We start from the raw sequence: 13151 nt of genomic DNA on the forward strand, positions 1-13151 counted from the left end.
ATCATCCCTCCCGTTCCCGAACACGTTTTCGTAGAACTATTGTAATGTCTTTGTCAGGAGCACAAAGAAGGGGTGCTGTAGCCCCTGTCAAAGAGATTAATGGATTATCTTGAGCTGAATATGCATCAAGATCGATATACTCTAATAGAACAGTCACCCTTATAAAACAGTCAGCAAATATTAATGTTGACTGTACTGCTGGAATCACACTCAGATTCAATTTTGGAGGGTCTATTATCAAAAATTCCTGCAGGAAGGGGGCATTCTCCCAGACTGTCAACTGTATAATTAATTTAGTATAAATACTATATTTGTTTTATACATTCAATCTAATTTTCAAATTTCCTGAAGGACTGGAGGTATGCCCCCAGACCCCTGATTGGTAAGTTTCAAGTTGAGCTTAAGGTATGTCATCCTCTGGATAACTCTAGAGAAAGGTGCCTCTTCAACCCTCTGGTCTTTGTGTGTGCAACAAACAGAATGATGACTGTTGTATCCGCAGCACCTTCAATGAATTTTGAGGAATTGTTTACTTAAACAAAATCAGGAGCACTTTCATCTATTTTGACGAGCCTTCATCTTCAGGATTATCGAATTCAGTATACATAGGACAAGAGTAACTACTAATTCAATTGTTAATAGTATGGATAACATAGTGTGTATACTTTATTTGGTTGGCACATAAAATTTGTGGTGTTGAACTGTTGGTGCATGAGCCGGGTAGGCAAAAACTCAAGTCAGGTTGCAATTGTTTTCAACAATGCCATTAAATGTTTGTACCATGCATGTATAAACCTTTTATGAAATATGAAAAATGACCTCCCGCCCTCATGAGTTTTTCAAATATTCCTGATGATAAACTGTGAATCAATTTGGCCCGGTCTTAGAGTATCTCGAGTAAGAAACGCTCTTTGAGGGGGGGTTCCATAGAACCCTTTGAATCCCCCCCCCCTGGATCTGCCCCTGCTCTGGTCAACTCCCCCTCCCATCACCTACTTCCTCTGCCACTGGATCAGTTGTACTTGTCCAGTTGCTCAGGCCACTCCAAATGAGAATGTAGTTTCCTGTCCGAGCTTTTTAAAAATTTGATGAGGGAGGGAGGCTTATTATCATTATTCATTATTACATATTTGGTTTTTTGAGCCACAAAACTAGCTATGAAAATAAAGTCAAAAATCTACTGCAGCTCAGTTTTACATGCACTGCACTGTTTCATACTCTTCTTTAATTGTGACTGGGCCTGCGAAAACAGGGCAGGCCTGTGAAAACAAGGCATGTGGGAAAATGATTCTTTCCTACTTTTTCAAACTTCCTTGACCCATAACTCTTCATACTATTATGCTATGGCAATGAAATTTTTAGCCCTTAGCAAGCATTTATTTTGCTTTATGATGCGAGTTACAGAATGCAAATATTCTGTTTCAGTACTGATATATGACCTGTAGTGTGACGGGGTGTCGTTTGTGCCCACATGCCCTGTTTTTGCAGGCCCGGTCACAATTTTCACATACCCAATAGCACTACACTATCACTCTATAAAGCTACTGGACCACAGCAGTTATGCATAATGCTTGAACTTTTGCAGCTGAGTATAGTGGCACAGCTTTTCTGCCAGGTCTACACAGACCAATTTACATATAAATACATTCTCTACAGCTTACTTGAGTGAAAATGACATTTACTTGACCAATTGTGCAATTGTGCAATAAGGAGCTAGAGAATGAGATATCATGTAGTCTCTGGACATTGGCTGACACATTTCTTGAGCTTGTGACTTTTTGCTCCTTATATATACCCAGTTACACTTCACATAATCTTATAGAATCTTTCTGTCATTCATTCTTTCAGCATTTACCAGAGGGCTTTGAGGCACATGGCTAGCAGTAGTGTAAATTTCACTGCTTTGGAATGCTGAGCTCCAAGTAATCAACTATAGTACCAGCTATGGACTATTTATCACATAATTATTCTGAATTCTATATCATCATTCTCCAAGGAACGGATGAACCATGGCTGCATATGCTGTACTATCACAACAATGACTTTTGGAGCATCCATATCCTTCCCATATAGTGTCATTATAGTAAGGATATGCCTCCCATGTCATGATTTTGAAAGCATTTACTAAAACTTTTGCCAGTCCTTGTTGATGATGATCACTGGCACGTACGGCTATTATGTAGTACTTCACATACGTAGCTAATTACTAGTATATTTGGAAGCTCTAGATATATTCACAGATTGAAGACTACAATCACAACAACAGGTTGTGGTTCATATTTCATAAACAGTGGGTAAACAACCCCGAACAAAATGAGGCTTAGCTCAACTTTAGTTAGCGTCTCAGAGCAGCAGTCTTCAGTTTCCTACATAGCCCCTTCCTACCTTTCGAGCGCCCATGTCTTATCATAGATATTCTATGGCTTTAAACATGAAAAAAACTTAATGGTAATCCTGAGGGGGGTTCGTCATTGAGGCCCTGTTACTCTGCGTACTAAGTCTCGCTGAGTTGTTACGAAGTTAGTATCCGGTGTTACAAGCGCAATATTATCCGGAAAAAATAATGCGTGAAAAATATCTGTGCCAAAGAAAAAAAGTTAATGCATACTTCATCATAGCTACGCGTTATGATATCATGTCCTACCCCAAGTCAGCTCAGCACTTTATGCTGATTCAGAAGGCTATGCGTACTAGGCTATACCTCAGTCATTGTGGGAGTAAGTGGTGATGCGCAATATATTAGATCTTCCAGCAGAGTTGCTGGTCTTTATCATTTCATTTCTGAGTTCACGTGATGTCATCAAGCTTTGATATGTCTCGAAGAGCTTTCGCATTTTCACTGAGGTACCATCATTATGGAGAAAGTTTGTGTGGACTTGTTATGATTGCAATTGTGAAACAGCTGCCTCGGTTACTGAAATAATGAAACTGCGGAAATCATATTCGACAATTGTCATAAAATTGTCACTCGATATCTACATTAAATGACTGTGACCTGATGTTGACTAGTTGTGCTAACCTTGCACATCTCACCCTGCTAACAAAAAGACCGTTCACGGAATATGAACTGAAGAAAATTTTGCAAAACCTTTAACTCGTAAAGAAGTTGGAAATTTCATGGTCAGAAGTTTTATACCCCGCTAGTTTACTGAAGAACTCAAACCTGACTGAAGTTACACTCTATTTGTCAACTCAGAAAAGCATTTCTTCACCACCATTGTTTCGTTATAAAAGTTGTATACAGGATTACATTTCAGCAGGATATAAGCCAAAACACGTAAATATTGTACCTTGTACAAAAAGTGGCTTCTTTAGTGTCAAATATTTGTTAACTTGGTGGGCGGACCATTCCACGCGAGACCAGTACAGGCCACCGGATGGATATACTGCTCATTTAAAATTATATAGTGACTACAGAGTTCCATTCAATCTTTCCCCTACTGTGCCACAGTTTCACATACAATTTGCTTTGACTCCCTCAGTAATAGTGTCCAGATGCAACTATTATACTGTGCTCGGCCAAAATTACTACACTCTAAAACTACATCACTGTAATTGCAGTGACCGCAGTTGTAACTGTATTGTACTCGGTGCTTCAGTTAATGAGAGTGTCATATCTCATTACAATGTTGTTCCAAGGGATGGCTATAGGTTTGATGTATGTATGCCGGGTTATGTTGTTAAGTGGTATGTAAATGATATGAAGAGTTTACTAGATAAAGATCTAGAACAGTTATCATCTCTGATCCCTAACCTTCAAAGACTTGACTTGATGCACTGTAATGTATCCAAAGATAATTTGAGAGGTCTTAGTGCTGTTGCTAATAACTGTCGTAACCTGAAAGGATTGAAATTGACAGACATACGTGCCACGTCATTGAACCTGATGGTATTTTGGGAAATCCTCAGTGGTATGAGGTTGACTCATATGTCAATAGAATATTGTGTAATTATATCAGCTAACCAACGAGAGATGGTTAACTTGTGTTCAACTTTGCAAGCAATAGAGATTGGCTTCTTCAGCATCTGTGAGGCATGTAATAGTTCATCCAGTGAAGGTTTGTTATGTCTGTCCCAGTTTTCATCACTTCAGTATTGTAGGGTATGCCATTACAACCCAAATGTTGTTCAGGATATTGTTATCAGCTGTAAAAAGCTGAAATGTCTTATTATACAACCTAATCGTATTTATAAACGGTCAAGAAGTGGCATTTCACTATCATCAACGTGTAACAATAAGTTGGAGCAATTGTATATTGATTTAAAGCACGCCATTGTTTCTGATAAATTCATGGAATCAGTCTCAGCTCATGGTGGACTAACCCATGTTTGTGTAAAGGTAGCAACAATGACTGAAAAAGGTGTTAGTATCCTTATAGAAAACTCACCCAAGTTAATACAATTGACTATTAGTCTATCTACATCAGAAAATGGTGGGTTTGATCCATCAACTTTAGAGATTAGCAACTTTACTCTACACTTTAATAAAACTACTCTCATGTTCAGTCTGGTCAGCAATACACTGGAGTTTAGGAATCCTGATTTTTTTCGGCTGTGGTAAAGAGTGAAGTTTACTAGTTATACTGTATAGCTATATATGTATATGCTTCAATACCTTTATAAATGTTGTAATTTTCTTGTAATGCTGTATGTATGCATGTATATGTACAGGTGTAAGTGTTTAATGCAATTACTATCAAATGGTAAATGATATAGATCAAAGTTTTAGACAAAATCTTTTTTTGTTGATTAAAGAAAAGAGTCCAACTGTATCACAATGGTGTAGCACAGGTTAATTATGGTTGAATTCAATGGACCCGGTCCTGTAGTACCTTTTGTGTATTGCTAGATAAAGAGTTTATATAATGAAACAATCTACCACAACATTATGTATAATATTATATATAATTATATAATTATTGAAACGTCGTCGAGCAACTGAAGCATACTTTATGTACTGGACTGACATTATGTATTGTATTGCTTTGAACCATTTGATTTGCTGATTTAGCAAAAAGAAGTAAATTTAATCTTCAAATTTTATACCAGCCACTCTTCAAAGGGCTGTAAGCAACACTGAGAGTAGGTGTATAGTCCACAATTAAGGAAGTTGTGGTGTTGAAACATACTAACCTATAAGCTCATAAGTGTCAGAGTGCACACAAAGTATCAGAGCAAGCCCATACAAGTGTCAGAGGTCACACTTCAAAAGAGGGAACTAGACACTAATCATCAATGCATCTGATGTCAGCTAATGCATCATTAATTCAAGCATCACAGATGCCTCAACCAGTAAAAGCCTGCTCAGTGGCAAACTCCACTTATTTCACAATCCTGCTTGGGCCTGCCCATGTTACACTAATCTCTCGCTACAGCTGAAAGATCCACTTTGAATCCAGATAGGCAGACCCCTTGATTGCAGAGACCATCCTTTAATCCCCACCAGTGCCATTGCAAGGCAGCAGATTGAACTAGAAAGCTCTAAGTCAGGACACTCCACTGCCTGCAGTCCCCTACTTATCCTCTGCATGAGGACCTTGCAATGCTGAGGGAGGAGATGCAGTCTCACCTGCAAGAAGAAGCAGGCCATCTCTCAAATCTCCATTAAAGAGATTCTACTCCAACATGTTCATGGTACCCAAAATGATGGTGGTCAGAGACCAGTTCTAAACTTAAAGCATCTCAAGATATATGAATCTAATCAAAAACAGCCAAGCTGTAAAAAAAGGTGCGGCCTCCAAAAAAGCCATGGTGAAAAAAGATGTGAAATCCAAGGTGGCGGCCAAGAAATGGCTGTGATGGTAGGTTAATTAATAACAACAATTCAGGTGAATTTGTTGCCAAGACCAAGCGGCACAAAATTCACCTGAATTGTCGTTATTAAAATGTAACCATTAACCTACCATCACAGCCATTTCTTGGCCGCCACCTTGGATTTCACATCTTTTTTCACCATGGCCTTTTTGGAGGCCATGGCCGCTCTAAAGGTTGATTTGTTTGTAGCTGAACTCTCTGCAAAATGTTTTGTTTGTAGTTGATCTCTCTACAAGGTGATTTTTTGTAGCTGACCTCTCTTCAGGGTGATTTGTTTCTAGCTGATATCTCTATAGGGTGATTTTTTGTAGCTGACCTCTCTTCAGGGTGATTTGTTTCTAGCTGATCGCTCTACAGGTTGGTTTGTTTGTAGCTGAACTCTCTACACGGTGATTTGCTTGTAGCTGAACTCCTTACATTGTGTGTAGTTTCTAGCTGATCTCTCTACAGGGTGATTTGTTTGTAGCTGATCTCTCTACAAGTTGAATTGTGTGTAGCTGATCTCTCTGCAGGTTGATTTGTTTGTGGCCGATCTCTCTACAGGGTAATTTGTTTGTAGCTGAACTGTCTAAAAGGTGATTTGTTTGTAGCTAATCTCTCTGCAGGTTGATTTGATTTAGCTGAACTCTCTACAGGGTGATTTATTTGTAGCTGAACTCCTTACATTGTGTGTAGTTTCTAGCTGATCTCTCTACAGGGTGATTTGTTTGTAGCTGATCTCTCTACAAGTTGATTTGTGTGTAGCTGATCTCTCTGCAGGTTGATTTGTTTGTAGCCGATCTCTCTATAGGGTAATTTGTTTGTAGCTGAACTCTCTATAAGGTGATTTGTTTGTAGTTGATCTCTCTGCAGGTTGATTTGTTTTAGCTGAACTCTCTACAGGCTGATTTGTTTGTAGCCGATCTCTCTACAGGGTAATTTGTTTGTAGCTGAACTCTCTACAAGTTGATTTGTGTGTAGCTGATCTCTCTGCAGGTTGATTTGTTTGTAGCCGATCTCTCTACAGGGTAATTTGTTTGTAGCTGAACTCTCTACAAGTTGATTTGTGTGTAGCTGATCTCTCTGCAGGTTGATTTGTTTGTAGCCGATCTCTCTACAGGGTGATTTTTTTTGTAGCTGACCTCTCTTCAGGGTGATTTGTTTCTAGCTGATCTCTCTACAGGGTAATTTTTTGTAGCTGACCTCTCTTCAGGGTGAGTTGATTCTAGCTGATTGCTCTACAGGTTGATTTGTTTGTAGATGAACTCTCTACAGAGTAATTTGCTTGTAGCTGAACTCCTTACTTTGTGTCTAGTTTGTAGTTGTTCTCTCTGCAGGGTGATTTGTTTGTAGCCGATCTCTCTACAAGGTAATTTGTTTGTTGCTGATCGCTCTAAAGGTTGATTTGTTTGTAGCTGAACTCTCTGCAAAATGTTTTGTTTGTAGTTGATTTCTCTACAAGGTGATTTTTTGTAGCTGACCTCTCTTCAGGGTGATTTGTTTCTAGCTGATATCTCTACAGGATGATTTTTTGTAGCTGACCTCTCTTCAGGGTAATTTGTTTCTAGCTGATCGCTCTACAGGTTGGTTTGTTTGTAGCTGAACTCTCTACAGGGTGATTTGCTTGTAGCTGAACTCCTTACATTGTGTGTAGTTTCTAGCTGATCTCTCTACAGGGTGATTTGTATGTAGCTGATCTCTCTACAAGTTGAATTGTGTGTAGCTGATCTCTCTGCAGGTTGATTTGTTTGTTGCCGATCTCTCTACAAGGTAATTTGTTTGTAGCTGAACTATCTATAAGGTGATTTGTTTGTAGCTGATCTCTTTGCAGGTTGATTTGTTTTAGCTGAACTCTCTACAGGGTGATTTGTTTTTAGCTGAACTCCTTACATTGTGTGTAGTTTCTAGCTGATCTCCCTACAGGGTGATTTGTTTGTAGCTGATCTCTCTACAAGTTGATTTGTGTGTAGCTGATCTCTCTACATGTAATCTGTTTGTAGCGGAACTCTCTATAAGGTGATTTGTCTGTAGCTGATCTCTCTATAGGGTAATTTGTTTGTAGCTGAACTGTCTAAAAGGTGATTTGTGTGTAGCTGATCTCTCTGCAGGTTGATTTGTTTGTGGCCGATCTCTCTACAAGGTAATTTGTTTGTAGCTGAATTATCTATAAGGTGATTTGTTTGTAGCTTGATCTCTTTGCAGGTTGATTTGTTTTAGCTGAACTCTCTACAGGATGATTTGTTTTTAGCTGAACTCCTTACATTGTGTGTAGTTTCTAGCTGATCTCCCTACAGGGTGATTTGTTTGTAGCTGATCTCTCTACAAGTTGATTTGTGTGTAGCTGATCTCTCTACATGTAATCTGTTTGTAGCGGAACTCTCTATAAGGTGATTTGTCTGTAGCTGATCTCTCTATAGGGTAATTTGTTTGTAGCTGAACTGTCTAAAAGGTGATTTGTTTGTAGCTGATCTCTCTGCAGATTGATTTGTTTTAGCTGAACTCTCTACAGGGTGATTTGTTTCTAGCTTATCTCTCTACAGGTTGATTTGTTTGTTGTTGATCGCTCTAAAGGTTGATTTGTTTGTAGCTGAACTCTCTGCAAAATGTTTTTTTTTGTAGTTGATTTCTCTACAAGGTTTTATTTTATAGCTGACCTCTCTTCAGGGTGATTTGTTTCTAGCTGATATCTCTACAGGGTGATTTTTTGTAGCTGACCTCTCTTCAGGGTGATTTGTTTTTAGCTGAACTCCTTACATTGTGTCTAGTTTCTAGCTGATGTCTCTACAGGGTGATTTTTTGTAGCTGAACTCTCTACAGGGTGATTTGTTTCTAGCTTATCTCTCTACAGGTAGATTTGTGTTGATTTGTTCATTGCTGATCGCTCTAAAGGTTGATTTGTTGCAGCTGAACACCCTGCAAAGTGTTTTGTTTGTAGCTGATCACTCTAAAGCGTAATTTGTTTGTAGCCGAACTCTCTCCACAGTGACTTGTGTGTAGCTGAATTCTGTGTAACTGAATTCTCTAGAGAGTGACTTAATTGTAGCTGAATTCTCTACACAGTGCATGACTTGTTTATAGCTGAACTTTCTTCAGTATGACTTGTAATGTTCTGAATCTCTATAGTGATATATTTGCTTAACTCTCCACATGGTGACTGTCTTCTTGTTGAACTGTCTATAAGATTAACTGTTTGCAGCTGAACTCCCTACAGAATAACTTGTGATGTAATAAAATTCTATAATGGAATAAATAAATTATCCGATTGCTCTATTAGGGTGACTGTTCTATTAGAGTATCTCGATCTCGCATTTGCTACACGGAGTTGGCTTTCGAATCATAACTCAGTGGTTTGTAATCCGATTCTTCTGTACTACTGCAAGGACTTTCAATGAAGATTATTCCAGCTATACACCGATTTTCAGCTCATTGCTCTAAGCGGTTTGCCTAGTAGGCGTGAAAACTAATACTTTTTTATTCATAAAAATCGATCGCGTAATTGTGACACAGGTTGGATTTTGTGTCATATCTCCGTGGTCTTTATCTCGATTCCTTTCAAACCACCAAAAGGCACTCCTACGATGGTTACTCCATCTACATAGCAATTTGCAACTCATTCCATGAAGCGGTTTACCCTGTAGGCGTGACAACAAATCGATCTTGTTTTACGCGAATAATCGGTCATAACTCCTGAACCATTAATCGGATTTGTACCAAATTTGATGCTAGTATTCGCCTTTGGACTCCCTTTCTGTGTGCCAAAGTTCAAGGTGATTGGAGTACGCGTTTGCTTGTTACAGCAATTTTTGCAAGTGTGCGAAAAGACGAAGAAGAAGAAAAACAAAACGAAACTTTGGCAGCTCGTATCTCGGAAATGACTGGAGCGATTTCCTTCAAATTTGGAATGTAGACTCCCTTGGCTGGCGGACAACTGTGTAGCAAATTTGGTTCCAATCAAATAAGTGATCACCGAGATACAAAGGTGTGAAAATGACGTTTTCGTTCTTCCTGTCAATATACTCACGGTGTGGCGCGCCGGCTTCTTGGGCCGTACGACACACTACCTTGTCGTGATAATGATAATGTAGGATCAATTCATCATGATAATGTAGGAAAACATGGTTTAGAAAACAAGGTATAGAAAACATGGTTTATAATGTGTACAACAGTGAAATATACTTGATGTGTATTTAGTGAGTGGCATTGCTGAAATTAAAAGGAAAAGATGCTGTGGATCACGTGATGCATGCAGTAAAGATAATTGTGGTCACTGTACAAACTGCAAAGACATGAAGAAATTTGGTGGCACTGGTAAAAAGAAGCAGTGTTGTGTGCAGAGACAATGTAAAGTGTCTGAAGTAAGTAGGATTGTTTCTTACTTGAAGCTTTGTAACTACAATATTAAAGGTATCATGCACCACAAGTAACTGTAGTATGTCTGGGCCAGATCAATTCATCATGATAATGTAGGAAAACATGGTTTAGAAAACAAGGTATAGAAAACATGGTTTATAACGTGTACAACAGTGAAATATACTTGATGTGTATTTAGTGAGTGGCATTGCTGGAATTAAAAGGAAAAGATGCTGTGGATCACGTGATGCATGCAGAAAAGATGATTGTGGTCACTGTACAAACTGCAAAGACATGAAGAAATTTGGTGGCACTGGTAAAAAGAAGCAGTGTTGTGTGCAGAGACAATGTAAAGTGTCTGAAGTAAGTAGGATTGTTTCTTACTTGAAACTTTGTAACTACAATATTAAAGGTATCATGCACCACAAGTAACTGTAGTATGTCTGGGCCAGATCAATTCATCACAGTAGATGAAATGCAAAGGGTAAGTTGATTGCTGAAGTGTGTAATTATGTATATATATTTGTGATATTAATTGTACCAGGGACTTCAACAGTCATGTTCCAAATTTCTGGCGCCATCTGGGACTAACATTCCAGCAGAGTACGTGCAACTTATTCCAGAGTGCACACAACTTAATGATATAGTGCAGCAGTACAGTCATAAAATACACCGTATTGCTCCTGATGGGAATTGTTTGTTCAGGATGTTATCCCATCAAGCTTTTGGTGATCAAATGTATCATGCACAAATGCGTAAAACATTGGTTATGCTAATCAGTGACAATATGGAGAAGTACCAACCAATTTACATTGGAAGAAATCCATTTCATGGTCATGTTAGTTCTATGTCCAAGGATGGCATATGGGGTACGCAAGTAGAAATACAAGCAGCTGCTGATTATCTTGGATTACCCATATATGAATTAATGTATGACTCAACCACAAATTGCCACAAGTGGATAGCTTTTAAGCCATGTCACATGCAGTCACTGACAGAAGAAATTATGCCACAGCCTCATTTTCCTTTTACAACAGATCACATTGAACTGCTTCACAACCAGTATTACTATGACAGCATTGTATCTAATAGTTATTGTAAGCTGCCAGTACCTATTCTCAACACTGTTGACAGTGCTATAGTACAAATTGACTGATTTTATTTTTTATTAGTGGTTAATACCATTTATGGCTACATGAATTTTGTGTGGGAACAGGGAAATCCCTTGGAAAATCCCGCTGGTACAATTATATAATATTATTAAGTTTGCACGAGTAGATTATAAAAGTATTACTGAGTACACGCTATGTTTACCAGTACTGACATACCAGCACGTCCGGTCGCTTTTTAATTATTATTATTATTATTATTTGCTTGCGCTAAACATGTGAAATTACCGGGGTTCCGGATACTGGTCATCAAGATGATGTGAATAAATCGCTTCCCTTTTAAAATTTATTCCCAGTGTTCGGCGTGAGTGCCTTGGTATTTACTGCTCTACTTAATTGCTAATTTTGTGGAGACGTTTTGTTCATACGTACGTTTGTCGCTGGTGAGTTTTTAATGTAGATTAATAGCTACACGGTTGGTTGTTGTGTAATAAGTGGTCGCATTTTGTCACACGTCCCGCGAGGATTTACAAAAACTGTGTTTTGTTTGCTTCGGGGGGAATGGGCCATGAAGCCAGTATATTTTACAAGCGATTAGCGAGTTTATTGTCTGACAAATTGAATGACCCTTATGCCACAGTACTAAGATGGATTAGATGTAGATTGTCGTTTTGTTTGCTGCGTTCAGCAATCCAGTGCATTAGAGGAGCGCGATCTTCACAAGGCCATTACTTCAAAAGTGCTCCTGTGGCCTTGGTGCAATCAGAGACTCAGTTTTTGATTTAATTGTGTAACTGTTTATTTGTATGTTCTAATCTTATTTTCTTTATATCTTCATATATTAGTAAAAAAAAAAGAAAAAAAAGTTTTGTTTGTACATTCATGGTGGTTTTCTCCCTTGGGCGTTAGCTACCCAGATCGCCCATAGTCTCGTGCCCAGACCGCTTTTTTCATTTTGTGTGGGGGCGGAGAAAAAAAAGGGTCTGGTGGATCTCCAATACATTTTTTGTGCAACCGAATCTACAACTTTTGGGGATTGTTGAATAGTGGTGATGAACAGCAAAGGCCTGTTAACGAAGTAGGAATACGGTGCGCGTCTGCTTGGCAAGGCTACATCCTTGGGTACACGCACCGTATTTCCTATTGTTGCTTCGTTAACAGGCCTTTGCTGTTCATCACCACTAATCGACAATCCCCAAAAGTTGTAGATTCGGTTGCACAAAAATGTATTGGAGATCCACCAGACCCTTTTTTTCTCTGCTCCCACACAAAAAGAAAATGGTCACGAGACTAGATCGCCCATTCCTTGCATTCATACTGTGTGCTAAGGCCACTTGGATCTGGCCTTATCTGCAATAACGTCATACGTAGCTAATAAATTGACAAAATCACTGGCCGTGTTCATATCAAAACAATTGTCAACTTATTATTAACCTAGTCACGCGTGGCCAGATCGCTTTTTTTCTCTTTGTCATTGGGTAGGGAGAGAAAAAAGGGTCTGGAACAGTACGAATCATTGACTCTACTTGGATGACTGGGTGGTGTTAACCTCGGTATTAACCGAAGAAACTTAACATGTTTTTAAATAGTAGCTGGTTGCGTCTATCAATTACAAGCGCGTACATACAAACCAATCAGTATCAAAGCTGCTGGAGGCTATATGTAATATGTACATTGAATCAATTGTTAGTCGTGTAGGTAGGATAAGTCTTGTTTATTGTTGTACTGTGATGGTCTTATTACAACAGAGTTTAGGTGCATGGGTTGCATACTTATGATGTAGTCTTACGATGTGTCAAGACGAGTGTAGGATTCAAGGTATTCCAGATGCTTTTTTCTCCCTACTCAATGGCAAAGAGAAAAAAGTCTGGCCACGTGAGACTAAACTTGACTATACAT

The 13151-nt window shown here is 38.8% G+C and overlaps 1 protein-coding gene across 2 annotated transcripts; it reads left to right on the plus strand.

Moving 5' to 3' along the window:
• Positions 1–9554: 9554 nt before the first annotated feature.
• On the plus strand, positions 9555–11348 carry LOC136245831 (uncharacterized). 2 transcript variants are annotated; one of them, XM_066037312.1, is made up of 4 exons: positions 9555–9925; positions 10343–10506; positions 10556–10627; positions 10688–11348. In XM_066037312.1, the coding sequence occupies exons 2-4, from the start codon at positions 10438–10440 to the stop codon at positions 11297–11299; spliced, it is 753 nt and encodes a 250-aa protein (XP_065893384.1). In that variant the 5' UTR covers positions 9555–9925; positions 10343–10437; the 3' UTR covers positions 11300–11348. The 2 variants fall into 2 exon arrangements, with proteins under 2 accessions (XP_065893384.1, XP_065893378.1); XM_066037306.1 differs by lacking the exon at positions 9555–9925 and adding an exon at positions 10237–10283.
• Positions 11349–13151: the final 1803 nt, after the last annotated feature.

Source organism: Dysidea avara, chromosome 2 (genome assembly GCF_963678975.1).
Source record: "Dysidea avara chromosome 2, odDysAvar1.4, whole genome shotgun sequence".
Taxonomy (NCBI): Eukaryota; Metazoa; Porifera; class Demospongiae; order Dictyoceratida; family Dysideidae; genus Dysidea; species Dysidea avara.